The 20,894-nt window shown below is 46.8% G+C and overlaps 8 protein-coding genes across 8 annotated transcripts; 4 read left to right on the top strand and 4 right to left on the bottom strand.

Moving 5' to 3' along the window:
* Window positions 1–545: 545 nt before the first annotated feature.
* On the bottom strand, window positions 546–2,042 carry N7496_007427 (flavin-containing monooxygenase; the record flags this gene model as incomplete). Its single annotated transcript, XM_056700356.1, has 1 exon — window positions 546–2,042. The coding sequence occupies one exon, from the start codon at window positions 2,040–2,042 to the stop codon at window positions 546–548; it is 1,497 nt and encodes a 498-aa protein (XP_056555769.1).
* Window positions 2,043–2,847: 805 nt separating this feature from the next.
* Window positions 2,848–3,801, top strand: N7496_007428 (N-acyl homoserine lactonase family protein; the record flags this gene model as incomplete). The annotated part of the gene is made up of 1 exon (XM_056700357.1): window positions 2,848–3,801. One exon carries the CDS (start codon window positions 2,848–2,850, stop codon window positions 3,799–3,801), a length of 954 nt encoding a protein of 317 aa, XP_056555770.1.
* A 912-nt stretch (window positions 3,802–4,713) lies between these two features.
* On the top strand, window positions 4,714–5,594 carry N7496_007429 (Short-chain dehydrogenase/reductase SDR; the record flags this gene model as incomplete). Its single annotated transcript, XM_056700358.1, has 2 exons — window positions 4,714–5,152; window positions 5,203–5,594. 2 exons carry the CDS (start codon window positions 4,714–4,716, stop codon window positions 5,592–5,594), a joined length of 831 nt encoding a protein of 276 aa, XP_056555771.1.
* A 2,664-nt stretch (window positions 5,595–8,258) lies between these two features.
* Window positions 8,259–8,694, bottom strand: N7496_007430 (uncharacterized protein; the record flags this gene model as incomplete). The annotated part of the gene is made up of 2 exons (XM_056700359.1): window positions 8,259–8,490; window positions 8,600–8,694. 2 exons carry the CDS (start codon window positions 8,692–8,694, stop codon window positions 8,259–8,261), a joined length of 327 nt encoding a protein of 108 aa, XP_056555772.1.
* An 816-nt stretch (window positions 8,695–9,510) lies between these two features.
* N7496_007431 (uncharacterized protein) lies at window positions 9,511–10,029 on the bottom strand (the record flags this gene model as incomplete). Its single annotated transcript, XM_056700360.1, has 1 exon — window positions 9,511–10,029. The coding sequence occupies one exon, from the start codon at window positions 10,027–10,029 to the stop codon at window positions 9,511–9,513; it is 519 nt and encodes a 172-aa protein (XP_056555773.1).
* A 3,580-nt stretch (window positions 10,030–13,609) lies between these two features.
* Window positions 13,610–14,858, top strand: N7496_007432 (putative proline oxidase Put1; the record flags this gene model as incomplete). Its single annotated transcript, XM_056700361.1, has 2 exons — window positions 13,610–13,986; window positions 14,045–14,858. 2 exons carry the CDS (start codon window positions 13,610–13,612, stop codon window positions 14,856–14,858), a joined length of 1,191 nt encoding a protein of 396 aa, XP_056555774.1.
* A 380-nt stretch (window positions 14,859–15,238) lies between these two features.
* N7496_007433 (Zn(II)2Cys6 transcription factor) lies at window positions 15,239–17,821 on the top strand (the record flags this gene model as incomplete). The annotated part of the gene is made up of 9 exons (XM_056700362.1): window positions 15,239–15,285; window positions 15,339–15,461; window positions 15,512–15,702; window positions 15,765–15,932; window positions 15,985–16,526; window positions 16,594–16,867; window positions 16,919–17,094; window positions 17,144–17,330; window positions 17,385–17,821. The coding sequence occupies 9 exons, from the start codon at window positions 15,239–15,241 to the stop codon at window positions 17,819–17,821; spliced, it is 2,145 nt and encodes a 714-aa protein (XP_056555775.1).
* Window positions 17,822–18,646: 825 nt separating this feature from the next.
* Window positions 18,647–20,168, bottom strand: N7496_007434 (uncharacterized protein; the record flags this gene model as incomplete). The annotated part of the gene is made up of 4 exons (XM_056700363.1): window positions 18,647–18,763; window positions 18,835–19,017; window positions 19,077–19,460; window positions 19,536–20,168. 4 exons carry the CDS (start codon window positions 20,166–20,168, stop codon window positions 18,647–18,649), a joined length of 1,317 nt encoding a protein of 438 aa, XP_056555776.1.
* Window positions 20,169–20,894: the final 726 nt, after the last annotated feature.

Below are 20,894 nucleotides of genomic sequence, written 5' to 3' on the forward strand. Positions count from 1 at the left end.
ATTAAGCCGTTTATTCCTGGTATTCGAAAGGATGCATTGATGTTTTACACATTTAATCGTTTGATGGCGACCGAGGCCCAAGGATAAATCCCCCGTCTTAGCGGCGGAGATGTTTCCACTTGGGACTTTCTCGATTCTGCTTTTCTCTTTACAACATTCGTTTGCGGCAACATGGACTATACTTTCTTGTAAAACATGATACAGCATCCGGTGACTAATCCGGTGTGTTCCTTTGTCCTTTTGCCAAGGATTTTCATGGAGTAGTCTCTAGAACAATAATTCCAAGTAATAATATTCATATGGAAGCGGAGGATTAGGCTCAATGATCCGATGTCAATTTGCTTACGTTAATAGTTTATAACCTTCTCTTTCCTCCTGCCCTACCCCGTATAGTATTTATTGTGACAGTGGCCGTTCTTAGATAATGTGGATTTTGTAAGTGTCCTAATCGTTTAGAATATTCTTGCTCGGCAAGTGATCATGTCTTACTATTTAGGTGCTAAATCTATGATTCATATACCAAATTGATTGATCCAGCTGTCTTCTCAGGAGAATTCCAGACTTGCCTCAAAATCTCCGATACAGCAATTGACGAAGTCTTTGTAGTAGCTTGATCGGGGAGCCCAAGGTCCACGGTCGCCGGCCTTGGGTAACTCGTTCTTTGCAACCTTCAGATATGTTGACTTCAAAGTTATGAGCGGGTTTTGTTTAACTATCTCATTCTGGGAGATTTTTGGTACCACAACGGTGAAATTTCCCGCCACAACCCTACCGAGGACGCGAGAAGCTAGCTTCATCGAATTATCAATGCCCAGTGTCCATGATAAATTAGTGGAGCCAATCAAAAACCAGCAGTTGGGCAAGTCTTCGACCATGATTCCATTCCAAGTGAACTTTTCATGAGGAGATATGAGCGTGTCATCAAGGTATATCTTGATACCCCCAGCGAATTGAACCTTCAAACCCGTCGCAGTCACTATGATATCTGCTGATATCTCTTGACCCGAATCAAGACGAATAGTTTTGCCAGACATGCTCGTAATATTTCCCGTTTGGATATCTGCCTTTCCTTCCCGGAAAACAGCGAAGAAATCACCATCAGGGCATACGCACAATCTTTGTTCCCAGGGATTGTATTTGGGCTTGAAGTGGGGCGTTAAACGTGTTTGAGGGGGAAGATTCTTGGCCGTTTCTCTCGCTAGCCATGCTCGTGCAGCGTTGGGAAAAGTGACGCAAAACTGATAGAACAGAAGCTGAACAAAAATATTTTTCCAACGCAGGAGCGATTGTGCCAATTTCCATATGAAGACGAATTGAATGACGGATTCTAGCGCGTCAATTGTCCGCCGTGGTATAATATAGCCTGGACTGCGTTGCACCATTGTGACTAGACGCGCCTTTTTGGCTAGTTCGGGCACCAGAGTTACTGCAGTGGCTCCACTCCCAATAACCGCGATGCGTTTGTCGCAGTAGTCCACGTCCTCTGGCCAGAACTGAGGATGAATAAGTTGCCCTTGAAACTGCTCAATGCCAGGAATTGTCGCATGCAGTGGTTGGTCATAATTGTAGTATCCCGTGCCGAATATAAGGAACCTCGCAAAGACCGCTTTGCTCTTGATTGATTGTCCATCGGTGGATATGGTATCGACTCTCCAGCGATGCTGATCTGAAGACCAGACCACCTTATGAACCTTGGTTTCGAACTGTATATGCTCGTCGATCCCAAAAGATGCTGCTGCCTTGGTAATATATTCCTTGATGGCGTCTCCTTGAGCAAAAGCTTTTTTCTCGCTCCACGGGAACCATGGGAACCCGAAAGTATATAGGTCCGAATCTGACCGTATACCCGGGTAACGAAAGAGATCCCAGGTACCACCCAAACATTTCCGCCCTTCGAGGACGGTATAATCCCATGTGGGAAAACCTCTCTGAATTTGGTAGGCGGCATGAATGCCTGATATTCCAGCTCCAATAACAATTACGTCGTAGACTTTCTCGCAAGGGGATTCCCCGCTCTTTGTCTGTTGGGCTGCACTATCCATAGCATCAACTCTATGAGAGTGATCAACAAAAAATGGAGAGAGGAAGGAAAGATGGCCAAATATTGGAGTGATATGAGGTGGACAGAGTAGATGCTATGCTAGGGTTTAAAAGTACCACGGGTGACAGATACCTACGGCTCCGTATAAAACCTAGGATCGATCGATCAGCTTCAACCGAGGCATCAGCGCCCACCCCCAGAAAATACCTTAGTAATATTGATGCGGATAACTCTAATGGTGCTGGCTTGAGATTCACATGGGTGAATCAACATTAGCTTACAAGATCAATACACATGTTCCGAGATAATCGGAGTAATGGGAGCCCCGATTGTGCTCGGCCCGAGTCACATGACTAGGAGAACTGCTTGATCAAGCTTCAATACAAGTTTTTTGGTAATCCTAATTTCCATCCATTATTTCTCCCTCGGTAATGAATAGAACTACGTAATAGGCTTCCTAACCCTGCAGTTTTAGCCTTTGCACTGAGATCAGAGTCTCCGCCGGTACTGAACCGAAAAATGCAATAATTTGTGATCTCGCTTTTACGCAACGTCATTTGGAATACTCGAATTATTTGTATTATTAGTGGCACATTAAAAGTGGATTAGATCACAAGATCGAAAGTCTCCCATATATTATTCAAGGTGAGAACGGGTCTTCGGGAGTGTACGGCTAGTCTTTGACCGACACAGAAGACTTGATACATATAAGTCCAAATACTCATGCCAGTTTCCCGAACGTTCTCCTTATCTTCGAAACTAGCATAATCTTCATAAACTTGAATTACCGAAACTCCGAAGCCATCATGACTATTTCTGTCTCCATCCTGGAAACTGGTACCATCAGGATTCGACCTTCCCATCGCACGCAGCCCGCAACGAAGAATGTCGGCCTTCGTCGTCTTACCGTCTTCACTGATCGAGCATGGACGGAGCCACTTCCGATCAATACCTATTTGATCTCTCATCCAGAGGGTTATATCCTATTTGACACTGGTGAATCTCCTCAAACAATGCAACCGGGCTATTTTCCTTCCTGGTCGCCATTCTTCCATCTAGCTGTGGATATTCATGTTCGGGAGCACGAAGGCATACGTGCCCGCCTCAATCAGCATGGAATCTCGCCCTCAGATCTTCAAGCTGTCGTTATTTCCCACCTCCACCATGACCACGGCGATGGTATTGCCGACCTTGACGGGGCAGATATCTTCGTGAGCCCGGAGCATTGGGATGCATTTAAATCTCCTTATCACGCCACAATGGAGGGAGCAGTGCCTAGTCAATGGCCGAAAGGGTTCGTGCCAAAGCTTCTAGAGCGGACTGGTGGACCAGTTGGGCCATGGAATTCGAGCTACCCTATCACCAAGGACGGGAAAGTGATTGCAGTGGATACTCCTGGGCATGTTCCTGGTCATATTTGCTTGATTGTTTACGGAGATGACGCAACGTATCTGCTTGGCGGAGACTCTACCTACGATCAGGATCTTTTGGATCGCGAGCAGACAGATGGTGTCAATGGCAACCCACTACTTGCAGTGGAGTCCTTAAAGAAGATCAAGAAATTTGCCAGCCAGGAGCCTATCGTCATCTTGCCAGCACACGACCCGGACGCTGCCCATCGACTGGCACTCAACGAAATCTACGTGCCAGGATATACCGCAGGCACTACTCCCAGAGAGTGCCCTCAAGGACATAATTGGCTCTTGATCTGGCTCTTGGCTCTGGGGACGATCTTTATATATCGAATGCGGCGAAGATGATACAAAGTCATACTCTGACCTCATCTGCTGGAGTTGTTTCTCCCTCGTGATCTCTTTCAATTTATCCCCATCCATCTTCTGTACTGTACGAAAGATTAAGAGCATTCTTTAACTGGTATTCCTGTATTTCAAATATCGCTCATTTCCAATTTAATCAGTTCTCATATGGTGAAGTTCTCACATGGTGACATGAATAGATTACCAATGGAGCAGCTATTAACAAACCGTCGGGAAAACGAGTTTGAAGACCCCTGGCCTATTCAGATTGAATCTGGAGGCGGAATGATAATGCTTTGGTAACAGGTAATTATTAACGGGAAAGAGGTGAAGACCATCTAGGGAGTCCGGATATTTCGCTCAGTGTTCATTAGTACATTGGTTTCTACAAGATTAAAAACTGTAAAGGAGCCACATTTCAACTACAATAGCGGAATATTTCGTAAACTAACCTTCTGCACCATGTGACACCTCGCGCGGGCAACTACTTAACCTATGAATTGTAGCACGTAAAAATTACGCAGTTAGTATTAGGCGGCGGATAACCGGCAGTCAGTGGGAAATAGTTTCAGACTTTACCACTACCACACCGTAGCTGCATGTCCCCGTATAGATCGTCTTGGCGTGCTCCGCCATCGGCCCGAGTCACATGACGAGGACCGGCAAAACACAACAGTATCATGCGAATGCCGGCACCAATTCCACCGTGGATACTGATGAATAATAGATCATTTGATTTTGGAAATGTGCATAGTCAAACATGCGATCTGCGATCTGCGTTTCCTTTATCTTGTAAGCTTCCCGTCAAGAAATGCATCAATTGATCCCCCCAGCCTGACTTCCCCTGTCTACTCACACCCCTTTTGTGCCTCTTATCTATAATATTGGTGGTACTGTTTGAGCTTTAAAATATCCATGTCGGCGCCTCAGTATGTTCTCATCACTGGATGCAGTGATGGAGGAATTGGTGCATCGTTAGCATTGGCCTTTCAACGTCGAGGTTTTCATGTTATTGCTACAGCTCGCTCGGTAAAGAGGATGTCGACGCTTGAGTCCGTGGCGAATGTCACACTTCTCCCTCTAGATGTCACGTCCCCAACTAGTATGCAGGACGCTCTCAAAAAGACGGTCACGGTAACGGGCGGCAAATTACACTATCTCGTCAACAATTCAGGGGTATCCTATGTGATGCCCACTCTCGACACGAGTATCGAAGAGGCAAAAAAAATGTTTGATGTCAATTTGTGGGGGGTACTAGCGATGACGCAGGCTTTCAACCCACTTCTCATTAAAGCCCAGGGTTGCGTGGTCAATATCGCCTCGATGACTGCGTACTTGAATGCTCCATATTGGAGTAAGATGAGACAATCCTCGTATTTTTGAAAGATGGCTAATATTTCTTAGGTCTCTATGCTGCTTCCAAGGCGGCCTTGAGTTCCATGAGTGAGACGCTTCGATTAGAATATGCTCCGTTTGGTGTTAGAGTTGTCACGGTTGTGACGGGTGCTGTGGAAACTAACATCATGTCTCACGGCGACGGATTCGCATTACCAGATGGCTCCATGTATCGCCCTGTCTTCAAGAACATTGAAGATGTGGCTCGAGGCAAAAGCTTGAGTTCCTGGTTGCCTGTGGAGACATACGCCGAACGAGTTCTCAAGGATCTCATGGGAGGAGCTCATGGCAAAATATGGAGAGGTGGGTTATCCTCGACCATGCGTCTGATCAGTTCACTTCCTGGCTTCATCATGGTAGGGCTTTTCTCTCCCGTCACAATACAATTCCAGGAAACATAGGAGCTAACAGTCAATGTACCGAGCAGGACAAGGTTCTTCTGGCTGGAAGCGGCCTAGAGAAACTTGCTGGTCTTTCTTTAGGCTGATTGGAACGAAGGAGGGTTGAAGTTTCCATGTCTCCTTTGTTTGAACTAACTATGGGTGGGCCAGATAACTCAGAGTGTATAAAATAAGCGAACTGAATACTTTACTATCAATTTTCTCCTGTGACAAGAGTAGTGTCCCCCTTGACTCTTGTAAAAAAGGATATAGGGCTGGTGGCACTACCTCCTCCGTCTCGGTAATAATTAGCCTTCCCCACGACCAATAGACTGCAGTGTTGGATTTGCTTGAATGTGATGAGGGCTAGCCGTAGGGGCCGGTGCTATTGGCAACAGTTGGCGAGGTTGGGGAGGCCTAGGTATGATAGTGCTGGCAGGCCTTGGGGGCTATAATAGCTCCGGAGAAGGTCGCAAGGCACGAAAGGAGGTTCGAAAGTGGTTGAACCCTGGGGGCAAACTCCGCGCATCTGTCATGTCTATCTAGAGCTTACTTTGCATTTATTTTAATCAAGACCTGATGCCGATCTCCAGATAATCTTGTGGAAAACGATGATCTCTGTATCTATCCGAGAAACAGCAACTATTGGCATTCGCCTTGCCACGTTCAATCCACTTGAATGCTGTGCAGGACTGAGGTGATTGGCGTGGAACAGCTACTTGTGCACCTATCCCGTCCATACTTGCGGGGAATCTGCCCCTCCAGCGGAAGCAATGTTGCACCAACCGACGGAGCAGGTTCTGATATTGACTTAGTGCCTGTTTGACTAAGGACCCGACAGATTGTTTGAATCATACTCCTCCGGAACGGGTCACATGATCACCTCCGGTTGGTCACCCAGAATATCTAAACCGAGGGAGAAATCATCTGATATTCTCAAAAGCTCGATCTTCCGTAGAGCTGCTCTAGCGAGTTACTATCTCCGCTAAAGAGTAGGTCAAAAATTTCACGGTCCAGCAATGACTCGGCCAAGCCGCTGTCGGTAAATGCAAGCTGACCCTGACCGTTTCCAGGAATGTTGTCAACAACAGGAGGATGAAATGATGGTTCTCCATTCGCAGGCATGGGAGCGGAGGATGTTGAGTGCGCTATATCGATAGCCTCTATGTACTCCGTATCTCGAAGTGGAGGCATGGCAGACCTGCCGTCGTCAGAGGATGATATGTAAGTAGTCTCCATGGGAAGAGAGCGCAGCACAGATGGAACCATCGCTATGGCTGCCGGGTGTGATAGAGCACGAGAACCTATTATGCACATTTCCTCAATTCTAGCGTCATGAGTTTCGGGGTCATATCGCGGCGGACTTGAGGGTACAAGTATCTGAGGCCTGGCTAAATTTTGTAAATGTTGGTACTATATATGAGGTGAGTATCAGCGATGTCAAAATCAAGTAATATGTCATTCTGGCAATATATACCTTTGAATAAAACGCTGGCCAGTAAGCAGCAAGCTCCCTGAGAAATAATATTGATACCTGCACACAGGCCGAGAAGGATTCATGTGACGTCATACGGTAGAGAACCAAATGAATGACACCGCATGTGAAGGCACAATAACCGGCAAAAGATGGCACCTTGGTAATGTCCAAGTTTCGAGCCAGGAAGATGGTAATGAAGCTTGTAATAGCCGTAGTAGAGGTCAGCAAGGTCCTTGAGGCCACTTCGGCTAATAGTGGCGACGTATCATCTGATTTCCTGGTTGAGAACGCTGGAGTGATGGACGCGTGAAGTAATAGGAAACATTGGTGATAAGCAGCGAAAAAAAGCATCGACTTGCTGCTGTTGAAGAAAATGTCTTCATTGTGTTCTTTTAGCGCTGGAAGAAGGGCGTCTAATTGCCGAACCCTTTTGTCAAGCTCAAAGACTTGACCCACATTTCTATGTGAGTCGCTTGGAAATCTAGAGTAAACAGCCGACTTTATCTCTACCCTGGAGGACGAGCTCACTTAGTTAACTAGCCAGAAGCGGAGATACAATATTAATAGCGTACCAAATGGTAAAGAGTCGAACCAAGGAGGCAGACTGCTCACAAGACGTCGCTCGGGGGGTGACATCTGACAAAGTTTGCAACTTAGGTGTGTTTGGCTCCTTGAAAGGAACCAAGTTGCCGAATTGAGCATCATCACACGGTAGCTGCAGCTTTGGGATGCTTCGAAGTCGAGTGACCCCCAAGGAGGGAGTATCGTGAACGCACTGTTTGATCCAACAGGCCCAAAAGCATCTTCGATTCAACTCGAATGTAAATTCAGACCAACTTGTTGGCTTTGCACACATGGTCTCCAAGCCGAGCATCTGACACGCAGCGTATGACGCCACTAAACGATGATTAGCGATGACTTTGGATTACTCCCTATGATTATAGCTCACTGGAATGAAAATGACCTCGCCGCGGCTCACCTACGGCCCACCAATACAGCGCTAGATTCTCACAAGATTGTATGACATCCAACCCACCACTGTCTGCATGCTGCAGAGCTCCTATACTCGCGCGCTCCGCCCAGCATCTCCCGGAGTGGTAAATAGTTGGGTTTGAAAGGCCCGGATCCTTGGTTAATGATGAGACAGGATGGTTGCGGATGAATCTAAGCAGGCCTTAGTAGATTGAAATTTAGAATTTCATACGAACTCACAGAGAAGCGACTGCAAAGATGCTGAGATAAACGTGCTCCTTAACGTTACCTCGTCTGTAGTCGTTAGTGAAAGATGGTTGGTGGAATAAGAAGCTCGCATTGAAAATGCGACCAAAGTAAGTTTCCAGCAAGAACACTCCAATCTCTGAAGGTGGGATAGCATCATTTCTCAGATTAGAGAACGAGGCACCAGGACCGGACACCGTTGCTGCCGGGTCTGGTGGTGTACTCTAAATACGCAAGTCAGTCCGAAATTATGCTTCTGATACAATCAAGAGAGAAGATCAAGGAAGAGAGTCAAATGTTCAAGAGAAGCAGAAAATAAAAAGGCACATACTGTTCCTGGATCCCAGGATGGATGGTTTGCCAACGTTCCATGAGCTCCCAGAGAGCTTGAGTCTTGCGACTCTGGTATGACTCTGGGAAGCACATCTGGCGGGACCGGTCCACGCCGAAAATTGGCGATTTGGCGCCTGTCGGGCGGTTCGGGGTAGTCACAAGTGAGTTGATGCTTTGAGCAGCGAGTGCATAAGGGAAGATCTCGCGAACAGCGAATCTGTAGCAATTGTGAGCGGGAAAGATCAAGATTGGGGAGACGATGTTACTTTTTGCCGCCGACAGTGGTAGCAAGCGGTACTCGACTTGTCACCTGCAGAGTACATTGATAGCCGTAAGTTGAACTATTCTGAATTCTCCCCAGACTGTGGGGGATGAGGAAGGGAGGAGACTGGGCCAAAAGCCGGAAACGCTAGTCCCGACGGGTAAGCGGACTACCCTCGGAATTGCCATGTGGATGTGGATAACGTAATTCCCGCCTGAGCTAGGTACCTAACTAACTACCCATCTTTAACCATCTATCATGCCACCAATTATCTCGGCCTAAATTAGCCATGGGTCCAAAACAAAGACCTCGGATGACACTATGTACTACAGCTACGGTATGGGAGGCGAGTTGGAGTACGAAGAAATGACCGCATGATAGTGATATATCACCTATATCGGAGGCCGATACTGAGCTTCTATGAAGATGAAATACCAAGTTTTGATATTCAAATGTTTTCGTCAGGAGACGCTCCAAACGATGAAGGTGCACCTGACCTCATATTGAGTTTGGAGTGAGAGGAAGAATAAGCGGGCCGTTAGAGAATTCCATGGTTGGAAGAACAGTACAAGACAAGGCCAGGAGTTGGGTACTCTTGTCTACTCTTGTGCAATGCGAGAGATTAAAAAGAGTAGGTATGCTGAATCTCAGTAAACAAGCCTCAGATCTTGCTGGGCGGCCTGGCGATCGAGCGCAGGTAGCAGTTGAAGAGTCAGGAGCGCAGTGCTCAGCCAGTTGATCTGGATACTTGTCTCATGGGACGTAGACTCATTCATGGTGTAGTGAAAATTGGCAACACCGGCATTGAGAAGACCAAAGTCGATCTGAATGTCAGACTTTTGAAGACGCTCCACAAAGGTCGTCACGCTGGCATAAATGCTTAGATCTAGCTCCCAGACCTCGACCAAGGGTGGCTTAGCTGAAGCTGGAAGCAAAGCGAGAAGAGATTTGCGAACAGTTTCACCCTTGGAGATGCTGCGGACGGCCAAAATAAGATGGGACAGTCCGAGCCTGAGTAACTGTTCAGAGGCCTGGTAGCCCAACCCAGTGTTGGATCCTGTGATCAGACCGACTTTGCCACGAAGGGAGGTGGTGGACGGGGCCTTGGGCGGACACACCAGGAACTGGCGATAAAGAAAGCCGGGATATGTATTGTAGAAAGACATCTTGAGGATGGGTCCACGGAGAATAAAGGAAGGATGATGGTGAAGCAGGACATTAGGCGATATGTCGATTCAAATAGGTATGTACTAATGATCTATCTCTTTGAGCTTGGTAGGTAGACGATCAAGTTGACAAGAATAGACACTGTCTCTGTGGAGCTAGACAGTGATTCATCATCTCCCTCACCTCGAGCTTGGTACAGCCCTGGGAATATCGATGGTGCCGTTCCAGGCCCTGATTGGTGGCCAGCCCGGATTTAAGGATGATCTCCGGGAAAAGCGAAGGTGCCGTTCTCCAACCTCCATGTCACTCTTCTATACCTGCGAGTAGTTTTGATAATTATCAAGTGCGATAATCAGAGAATCTGCAGGTGCAGTTTCGCAGCTCGAGTCTGATTCCCACGGCTCATCGGAACCCACGGTGGTGTTTGCGGTTCGCGACTACCTCACACGACAGATGGACACATGCTGACAACATGTGATTCATAATAGCCTCTGAAGCACCTCAAGAAGAATGGCCAGTACTACGTCAACATTGTCAAGGACTTCACTGGCAAGGATATCGCGGGTTGCAAGGTTAACAGTATGAGCCTACATTATTTAGGCACACATATTGTCACGTTGTAGCAGTGACATGAGTTCATGAGACATTGCTTTATCTAGCCCCCGACTTTCAATACGCCAGCTTGGTTCTATCTTATCCTGCAAGTCTACGGCCAAGACATGTGCTTTGAGAGCCCATGGGCGATCAGGGGCGGCAGCACGACACTTAGAGGAGGCTGCGGCCCCAAGTAAATTGTTTCGATGCCCCTGGAGCCCCTGAGCATAGCACTAACTCATAGCTTATTAGCTAGTTTTTACTAATTAGAATTCTTAACGTAGAGATTTATCTACGGTAGATAGTAAATCTAGAAAAATGACTACCCAAAAAGGTCTACTGTATAGTAATACTAGGGCGTTTTTCCTTAGCTATTATAGGTATTATCCAAGGATCATTCCAAACTAAAAACATGAGGAAATTAGAGAGATTTACGGTCGGGTAAATGACCGGTTACTAAAGGCTACACATATTTCTTACCGAGGACCACTAAGTAAGCGTAAACCGCTCGATGAAGGTCAAAGTCCCCCTAGTTGACCTATAAGTGCTCTGCGCCCGGTAGCATAGCCACTTGCCTATGTAACATAAGGCGATTTGGGCGCAACTAGTTAATTAGCCATCCAATAAAACTAGAGAACGCGGAAAGAAGCCTTCCCATTCCATACGCCTAATTTTTGTGGAGTCTTACGAAGCCTGAGTCAGTAACTTATATTACCCACGTATCGCCCCCAGGCACTAGATGTCCTAAATATTTGGCTGGCACTTCAGTAAATATAGACCTAGCACAAAAGTCCATTGCTGCCTCCCTTCTTCAGCCCGCCAATATGACCAACCAAATGTTTGCTACAATAATTTTGTTCACCACCTTTGTCTATGCACAAGAAACCACCACTGGGTATAATTAACCTTCTATGAAAAAATCAAGCACACGCAGACTGACAGTCACCAGAGTGGCATGTCCACTACAAGGCTCATTAGATGCGGAACATGCGGATTATAAGAACTCGGCACTTTTATCGGCATATTCAAGCTTTGAACAGAACTCGGCCTACTCCAGTGCAAATGCCGAGTTTTCATCGGCTTATGATTCCTTCCCGGCATATGTTACATCTTCGCTATATTGTTCGGGATATGGCGGTATTGACATCAACTCACTTCCTACTTGGCTGACATCCGTTCCAACCTCCGTTGTCAGCATCATCTTGAAAGAAGAACAAGTCTATGAGTCAATTGTCAGCTCCGTCGAAAAGGAAATGACTGTGACATCGTCGGCGAGCGCATCGACTCCGTCTACACTATCTTCCAGCTCTTCACAAATTACTACATCTGGAACATCAGCGTCGGCCTCCAGCACCTCCTTTAAACCCCTGGCTACCACTTCTTCATCATCCACTGCGGCTGCAGGTATCTCTAAATGCCTTACTAGCTGCATTCTGACCTCTGTCAGCTTGATACTTGCTAGGCTGCTGTGATACAGAGTTCTTTGTCCTTTTCTTCCCTCCATAGAATACATACTTAACATGACCAATCGGCACGACTGAAACTATTCCCTGTTCCCGCACTCATGCGAGTGTATGTTTAGTTGGTACCATCGTTATAATAATACTTGAATTACCCATCTATGACTTAAGGATAGCCAGCGAGACATCAAGAAATGATATGGAATACAATGAGATTGCATCTTTTTTCACGAAGGGAGGGAACAGATCTACGGGAAACCGGATTTTCAATTCTACGGAATCGCTTAGCGAAAGGTCTTCGAAACCCTCGAATTTCGAGTTTACAAGCATATTAGTGCACTATTTACACCGTGAATTGAGGCAATTTAGCAGACATGATACTAAAAAGCACGGAACGTAGGGACTCATGCCCACGGTCAAGGCGACGTAAAAGGCTTAGCGAGCTTTGCTTCCTCCTTGGTATCGACATCAGTACCTTTTGAATGTGTTAAACGGTGTTTGACCGGGAAATTGGCGTTCATGTTGTAACCCAGTCTCAGAAGCCATCAAAGGGCACCGTTGTCCCTAGGCAGTATCTCGATAAACCTCTGCCATTGTTTTTCGTTTTTTTACCAGGCAGTAAGTACATCGTAGTCTATTCAGTCTCATGTTACATCAGATTGTTAGATTAGAGTCAGAGAGTTGGAGAAAATGAAGTGCATTATCCTTTTAAAAATGGCACTCGTTAGCTAGCTGGCTTCGAGAGCCTATTTGATTTCTCCTTTTGCAGTGGATGTACCCTGTCTATTTTATTCTCGAAGATGATGTTTTGTGTTTCTGTTGGGAACAGCAGACATACGCGTGTTTTGAACTTCATACTTGTAGAGCGAGGCCGCAGCATCATGTAAACTATGTACATAATGAGATATCGGATAATCCTGATTGCAAACACACTGCCATCGCCTCCAACCCACACTGGCCGGCCCGGTCTTGGAGAAAGCGGGGAAGTGACCGGAATAATACTAGTGAGAATGTGCTGGCAAGGAGCCTTATCCTTGACAAGTCAATCTAGTTAGTGAGTGACGGTTCGGATACCCCTCCCACCATCGGAAGGCCACACCGACTATTGTCCGGTGACCAGCGGGGGAGCATACCTATCGGCAAACAATAGCGAGAAGATAGACATAAGATAGCATATATAGCATATCAGCTCATGAATGAGTTGAGTTTTCAGATCTAGCTGCGTGAAAAGGCCATCTCGAAGACCCAGACAGGCTAAGCAGGACCAAGAAACGAACGACTTCGCTGGGTCATATTTGATACTGATTTTGCCATTATGTTCTCGCGATCTACGTCACTTTATCATGTTCCTCTGAAACCCCGCGCCTTGCCAGTCCAGCAATCACATTTTCGGTGGTACCGCTCCTCCAAGCAGGGATTCCATGATGTGGCCGTTGCAGTACCATCCAAACCACCACTGGAGGTATCAGCGATGTCAAGATTGCCCACAAAATTGCTAGTGCGATCTTTGGTCTTGACATCTCTCATGTCCTCGAAGCTATTTCTTAAGCCCGCGCTGGCTATTCTAAATGTTGTCACCAATTCCAAGTCCGCCCTTTTCAACCCTGATCGGAACTTCGTTCTCAACAAGCTCCTTCGATGGACCGTTTACGATCATTTTTGTGCCGGCACAAATCGCGAGGAAGTATCAAAGACAGTGGCAGAGATTAAGAAAATTGGGTATCAAGGTGTCATTCTGGGGTACTCTAAGGAGATTGTACTGGACCCGAACGAGAAGCTGGCCCATGACGACACTGGGTCTACGACTTACAGTAATAAATGCTACGAGATGGTCGAAGAATGGAAGAAGGGAACTCTAGAGACTCTGAGCATGGTTGGGCCAGGTGATTTTCTCGCAGTGAAGTATGTCACACCCTCTCCAGCATTATATGTAGCCTCCTCGTTAACGATTATGCTTTAGACTTACGGGCGCCGGCCCTATTGCGGTCGACTCGATGGCAGATCGGAACCCTATCCCGGAGTCAGTTGCAAATGCGGTGGATGAAATTTGTCAGGCAGCGAAAGATCAGGGATCAAGATTATGGCTGGATGCTGAGCAGCAAGTCCTTCAGCATGGACTGGATGACTGGGCGATTGAAATCATGCGCAGACATAATCGATCAAATGCCCCCTTGGTTTACAACACTATTCAGGGATATCTGAAAGGATCCAAGGCAAATGCGGACCGTCATATTACCCTGGCAGCGCAGGAAGGTTGGTCACTTGGAATCAAGCTTGTTCGAGGAGCATATATTGAACACGAGACACGTTCTCTCATTCACGACACCAAAGAAGAGACCGATCGCTCCTATGACCAGATTGCAAATATGATGTTATGTCGAACTATGCCTGATGATGCCAAGGACCTCAAGTTTCCCAATGCTGCGCTCTTCCTGGCGACGCATAATGCTGCCAGCGCTGCCAAGGCAATTGCCACACACCAGGCTCGACTCTTGTCTCACCAGCCTACAGTCCTACTCGAATGTGGCCAGATTCAAGGAATGGCCGATGAGCTTAGCTGCGAACTAGTGCAGAACTATGAACGGGCGCTGAGCGATTCAAGTGCTGCAAACGTATCTGTTCCCAAAGCTTTCAAGTGCATGGCCTGGGGATCGGTGGCGGAGTGTATGCAATATCTACACAGGAGAGCAATTGAAAATAAGGGTGCTGTAGAGCGAACACAGCACATGGTAACTGCACTGCGACAAGAGTTGCGACGGAGAGTTTTTGGCTGATATACGAGATTGAGGGGCGAAACGAAGCCAATCATAGGTACATGAAGAGCAAATGTATGTGATGAACTTCTAGATATAATATGATCATGCTAGGACATGATCTTCATTGTGAGAAAAATAGACACCACCTTCACTATTGGGGGAAACAAGTGGCCAATCATGTGTAGTACACCCAAGGGTCTTATCAGACATGCGGGTCGTGTCTGATAAGCTAAAGACAAGTGAGGCGATACGCTGATAAGAAAAGTCGGAAGGCCATCCCGACTTTCTTTTGGCATCAACCCCGCAATACTCTTCCCCAGCCAATTTACTTGATATCGGAGGCCTGCGCCGGCTGTCATTGTTCATTTAGAATAACACCTCTTCATACACTGCCCCACATGCCTGCAAATCCCAACAAAGTGAAGGCCAAGAAATGTCAGAAGGCGTGAGTTGCTCCAAATAGGCACAGTTAACATCGTACCGAATTAACAAATTCAGATGTGTACGATGTCGGGGTATGAAAGTCAAGTGCTCTGGATCATACCCCTGCACACGATGTACTCGCAAGAAGCAACACTGTCAATTTCCTGCTGAGGATGTGCGGGTCTCTGTATCGGAGCGGTAAGCCTTCATTCGCACTTGTGGTCCGATCAGAGGGCTAAACTGTTTAGGTACCTTCGCCATTTGGAAGAGCAATTATCAGAAAGGAATAGTAGTTTGCAACATCAGGATACCTCAGGACAAAATGATCTTGTTGGCTCTCCGTATGTTGGAGAAAGTGGAATCGATCTTCCTACGCCTCATCCTCCTCAATTTCTCTTAGAGGACCAACCAGCAGTGCGGTGGAGGGAGACTACACATGGTATGGCATATAAATTCAGTCCCAACATGCATTCGAGGATTAGTGAGGCTAACTTGGTATAGTTCAAAATTTGGACACTTCTTTACACACTCCTACTACAACTCATCTGCAGCGAGAGCAGACGGGAGGAGGTTCCGATTTAGAACAAGATGGGCACCGATCGCGGTTCTCTCGAAATCCCCTCGTCGATAGGGATCCTTCATTTGCCCAGACTCCTGACGGTCGATTTTGTGAGTTGTGTACCTAGCTCGGTATCTGATGCAGCTAACAGGCGAGGGACAGGGTATATGGGACCCACGTCATCATGGTCTTTCTGTCGCCGAGTTCTACGTCTCATTGGCAGACGTGTGCTAGAATCAAACTGCCCACCAGATCCATGGCACCTAGATGGAATGGCATTCAAACTTCAGTGGCGACCCTTACCCCCAGATGAAATACCAGATGTGACGAACCTTCCGCCACTCGATTATGCCTTGTTTCTTTTCAACACGGTTAAATTCTACTTTGGATTTCTATCGTTCATGATTGATGAAGAAGCTTACTTGCGAGACTTGCATGAGTTTTACAAGGACCCACCTGCGAAAGCTGCCTCTGCGAGATATTGGTATGTCCAATATCTTCTGGTTCTGGCGTTTGGAAAAGCGTTTCTTACGCACCGGAATTCATCTGGAACTCCCCCTGGCCACCAATATGCTTCAAGGGCAATGGCGTTATTACCAGATCTATCTGGGATGCATGAAGATCCTTTGACATGTATCCAGGCGCTCAGTCTAGGGGCCGTGTATTTGCAATCCATCGATATGAGAAGAGCAGCATTTCAACACGTGAGTGGCTGAAATTCCGGATCAACGATGCTCACGAAACGTAACTAACTAAAATTATTCGAAATAGATTGGTCAAGCGTTGCGCGGCTGCATTATTGAAGGAATCCATCGACATGTTCCGGAGGAACTTGGAGGACCCCAACTCTCGAGCCGTTGTAGGACAATATTTTGGGTAGTTTATATGCTGGATCGTGAATTTTCGGCCCTGATTGGGGCGCCAAGCTCCATTCGAGACGAGGATATCACAGTCCGCCTACCTGCAGATGTCGAGAACTCCGTAGAACACATTAACCTTACATTACATGTGCGCCTCTCCAGATTGATGGCCCAAATTCTGACAAGTATGCAAATTCCACCCCTTTGAATCAATATGTTGCTAACTGATGTTCAAGCGGTCTATGGGGTTGGGGATGAATTCAATGGAACTCTCATTCGGAATACTCAGTCGATTCTCCACAGCATGGCAGAATTGTCGCATGATCTCACGGCCTTCCTAAACACCCACTTCCATGGGCTTATTAGCCGAGCTTCGAAGATGGCAATACGACTTATGCTCGCCCATCACCATGTGAGAGAGTAGTAAATACCTTGATTGATCTTCAGACTAACCGGCCCAGTGCATCGTCCTCACCACAAGGCCTCTGGTGATGTGCGCTCTCAATATGCACATCGAACGTACTGAGAGACAAGCATCTCAAAGTATTGGCCTATCCCCACCAGTCGCATCCCTCCTTCAATGCTGCGCAGACTCAGCCCAGACTATACTTCAAACCCTTCAGACCCTCGCTGATGACGACTTGTTGGGTATGTGTGACTTGGCCTCAGGATGGGATATTCGTACTCATATGGTCTCTACAGATGCATTCCTACCGTTTCAAATCGAAGATGCCTCCTCTTCTGCCTTTGTTCTATATCTGATTCGAGCAATCGCGCCGTCGCTGATTCAGCGCGATACTTGGTGTGATCACTTAAATTGTGTCTTAGAAAAACTGATTGCGAAGGGTAACCCCGCCGCGCCCCTCAGAAGACAGGAGCTAAGGCAGCTGGAGCAAATTCTGGCGCCCTTGACCCCTAGATCTACATCGAGTCCGCTTCCACCTGTGACTCTTCATCGGGAAACAGATGAAAGTGAAGACACGTATGGATTAGATTCAGTTGATGTAGGAGACGGTTTTGAATGGGATTTGTTAGGACTCAACTCTTCGGTTAGCTTACCCCCAAGGGAGCTGTTGGACCTTGCAGACCAACTGGACGTTGAGAGTATCATGCACTCGGTTGGATCTTATGTTGGTTGACCGAGGCATTGCTCGATATGATACCTAAGAAAATGAATTACTGTTACCACCGTACACTGGCATTCTATTCGATAATAAAGGCTGACTTCACTTGCGTGGACTACATTCGAGCTCTTCATACGGTTACCGGCAGAGATATTTCTAATCATTCTCTATGAAACGTCTTGCGCGGTGTGCACCCATGTCGTGATCCGTGGCATGGGCGAGAGAAAGTACGAGCTTCAGATTATCTACATACTAGGACAGCATGAATCATTACGTTTTTCCCTTCCCACGCTTACCTTACTGGTGCTTCTCATTCTCATTGTGCTGTCGGCATCTTTGAATCACTGGTCTAATGTCATTATATACTGTCCCGCAACTCTCCCCTTGATGTTATACCTTCTGTTATCACCTTTCTTCTTGAGAAACATCTCCCGTCTCTGGACACAAAAAGCAATAAAGTCTGGACAGAAGACTCTTGTCCGTCTCTATTGAATCTAGGAGACCTCGTTCTCTAAAAGAAGAAGAAGATGAGGAGGAAGAGGAACCCGGGAAGCTAGGAAGGCAAGCACGGCCTATAAGGGCATTGAATAAAGAAGGTCAACCTGCCCAAAACTTCCTACAAAAAGGCAGGCGCTGGTCCTAGATATCCCCACTCGGAAATATTCACCTAAGAGGAGAAAGCCAGGCCTCATTTCCGACACGACCTACCCACAATCCCACTACTCTCACCTATCACAGTTATTTTGGCCTCATTTCCCCAGGTCTTCGTATCCTATATTAGAAAAGGCAATGTTCTGTGCTTCTGTACATCAGAAACTCAAAAGCCCCCATATAATCAAGCTATCCCAGCAGCATGCTCTCCGGTTGCTCTAGATGATCTTTGACTATGTTCAGGAATTTGACAGCTTCGCGCCCATCAATAATCCGGTGATCGTATGTCAATGCGATGTACATCATCTATACCACCATAGTTAGTACTCACCAAGATAGTCCCCTTAAGTTGTTCTTGTTTGACAGGTACTACTCACAGGCCGAATCTCAACCTGCCCGTTGACAGCGACGGGTCGATCCAAGATACCGTAAGTCCCCAAAACGGCAGTTTGCGGCATGTTTATGATCGGAGTTCCGAACAAGGAGCCCCAAATACCACTGTTGCTGATAGTAAAGCTACCGCCCATCAAATCATCCATTGTCAATTTTCCATCGCGGGCCTTTGCAAGGAAGTCAGCTCATCTCTGTGACTATGAGCGATTGTGTATAATGGCTATACCTTCGTGACAAGCTCAGAAATACCCTTTTCAATATCAACGATGGTCATCGATTCAATGTTCCGGAGGACAGGAGTGACAAGACCCTTTGGAATGGAAGCGGCGACGCTAAGATCCACATAATCGCGATATACAATGGTATCACCGTTCTCAACGGATGCATTGACTGCCGGGATTTCCTTGAGTGCGAGGACAGAAGCCTTGGCCATGGCTCCCATGAAGCCTAGCTTGACACCATACTTTTCCAGCACGGTGTCCTTGTTTTTCTTTCGGAATTCGATGATCTTCGACATGTCGACTTCGTTAAAGGTTGTCAGGAATGCGGCAGTGTTTTGTGATTCTTTGAGGTGCTGTGCCGTCTTCTGTCGAATGCGGGTCATTTTCACCTGGCAGTCAGTCGTATTAGCATGCTTGCTTTGAGAAATGGGAAGGAAACCTCTTGAATATGATGTTGGACGTACTCGATTCTCTCCGCGCCTCTGTTTGGGACTTTGGCTCGCCTGTGACGAGCTGTCGTTAGTGTGCGATGACTCCTGCTTCGTAGTATTCTCGACCTTCTTGCTGTTGGAATTTGTAGTTATCGTGGCCGGTAATTCTGTGGTGACTGAAGCTGCAGAAGACTCGCACTTTTCCTGAATATGTGACTCGGTGTAATTTAGAGCTAAGCTTGCGCTATCACCCGCACCATCCACAGAATGCTCCTCTTGTGGTCGAAGCTCTGCGATGGCTTGGTCGACGGTGACAGTGTCGCCTTCGGCCACGAGCAACTCCTGGATGATTCCGGAATAAGGAGCGTTCACCGACACATCGATTTTATCCGTTTCAATAGTTGCAAGCTCCTCATCTTGCTCAATGAAATCTCCGACTTGTTTGCTGAACTGTGTGAGAGTTCCTTCGGTAATTGACTCTGCCATCGTGGGTACGCGAACAACAGTATCTGCCTCATGGCGAGTGCAAGAGACCGTGAATGAACGGGTGAACAAGGTCGGATGGTAAATTTTATTTGCAGCCTGCTTGGGGCTTGTAGCCAGACAAAGAGTTTTCGAGTAATTTGAAAGTCTCGTCGTGTGAAGGAGTCGCGTCCCACGGACCATGCGCGAGGTGCGTGTAGCTCGTACGACTAGATTTGAAACCCTGCGATGAAGCATTTTTGGAGATGATTATGAAAAGGAAGACAAAATCTCAATGGAATAAAAGGACTAATATCCCAAAGAACTTCGGCCATTGTGGTCTATATTTGAACAACGCCGACAACTCCTTCGGCGCCGGAAAGTCTCGCTTTTCGGCATGTTGTCAGTTTGCCGACCAGGCACAAGAGACCGCATACAGCCGAATAAAGCTTCTGAAATAGAACCTGGCCTTTTTCAGCTGATTTGTTTTGCTCTTTGGGGATTTTTCTACCTGCAAAATTGGCTCTATTCATCGGCTGTGATTGAATCATGATTTGCTGCCTAGAATACCAAGGTCCATTTGTTTGCCCCACGATGCATAGATATCTATTTCCAACATTGGACAAGCAACTGAGATCGGAGAGATAGATTTCCATGTTTCTTCCCTAACAATAGGCTTATTTCTATGGCATGGTTACTAAATCTAGTTTGTTTTCAGCTATGCCGGCAAACCACAATGCTCCCATTTGCTTGTCTCCTGTCATGGATGTAGACGACGGAAGAGTATACAGGGGCTGAGTGGGTGTCCTTGAGATGAAACTCGGTATTTCTAAGTAAAATAATTCTAAAGCGCGAAATTTCTATGAATGATGATCAACTTCTCCTAACGGCTCTGTGTAGCACGGCCATTTTTGAGTCCTCTAAAATGTC

The sequence above is a fragment of the Penicillium cataractarum genome (genome assembly GCF_028827025.1).
Source record: "Penicillium cataractarum strain IBT 29864 chromosome Unknown utg000005l, whole genome shotgun sequence".
Lineage (NCBI taxonomy): Eukaryota > Fungi > Ascomycota > Eurotiomycetes > Eurotiales > Aspergillaceae > Penicillium > Penicillium cataractarum.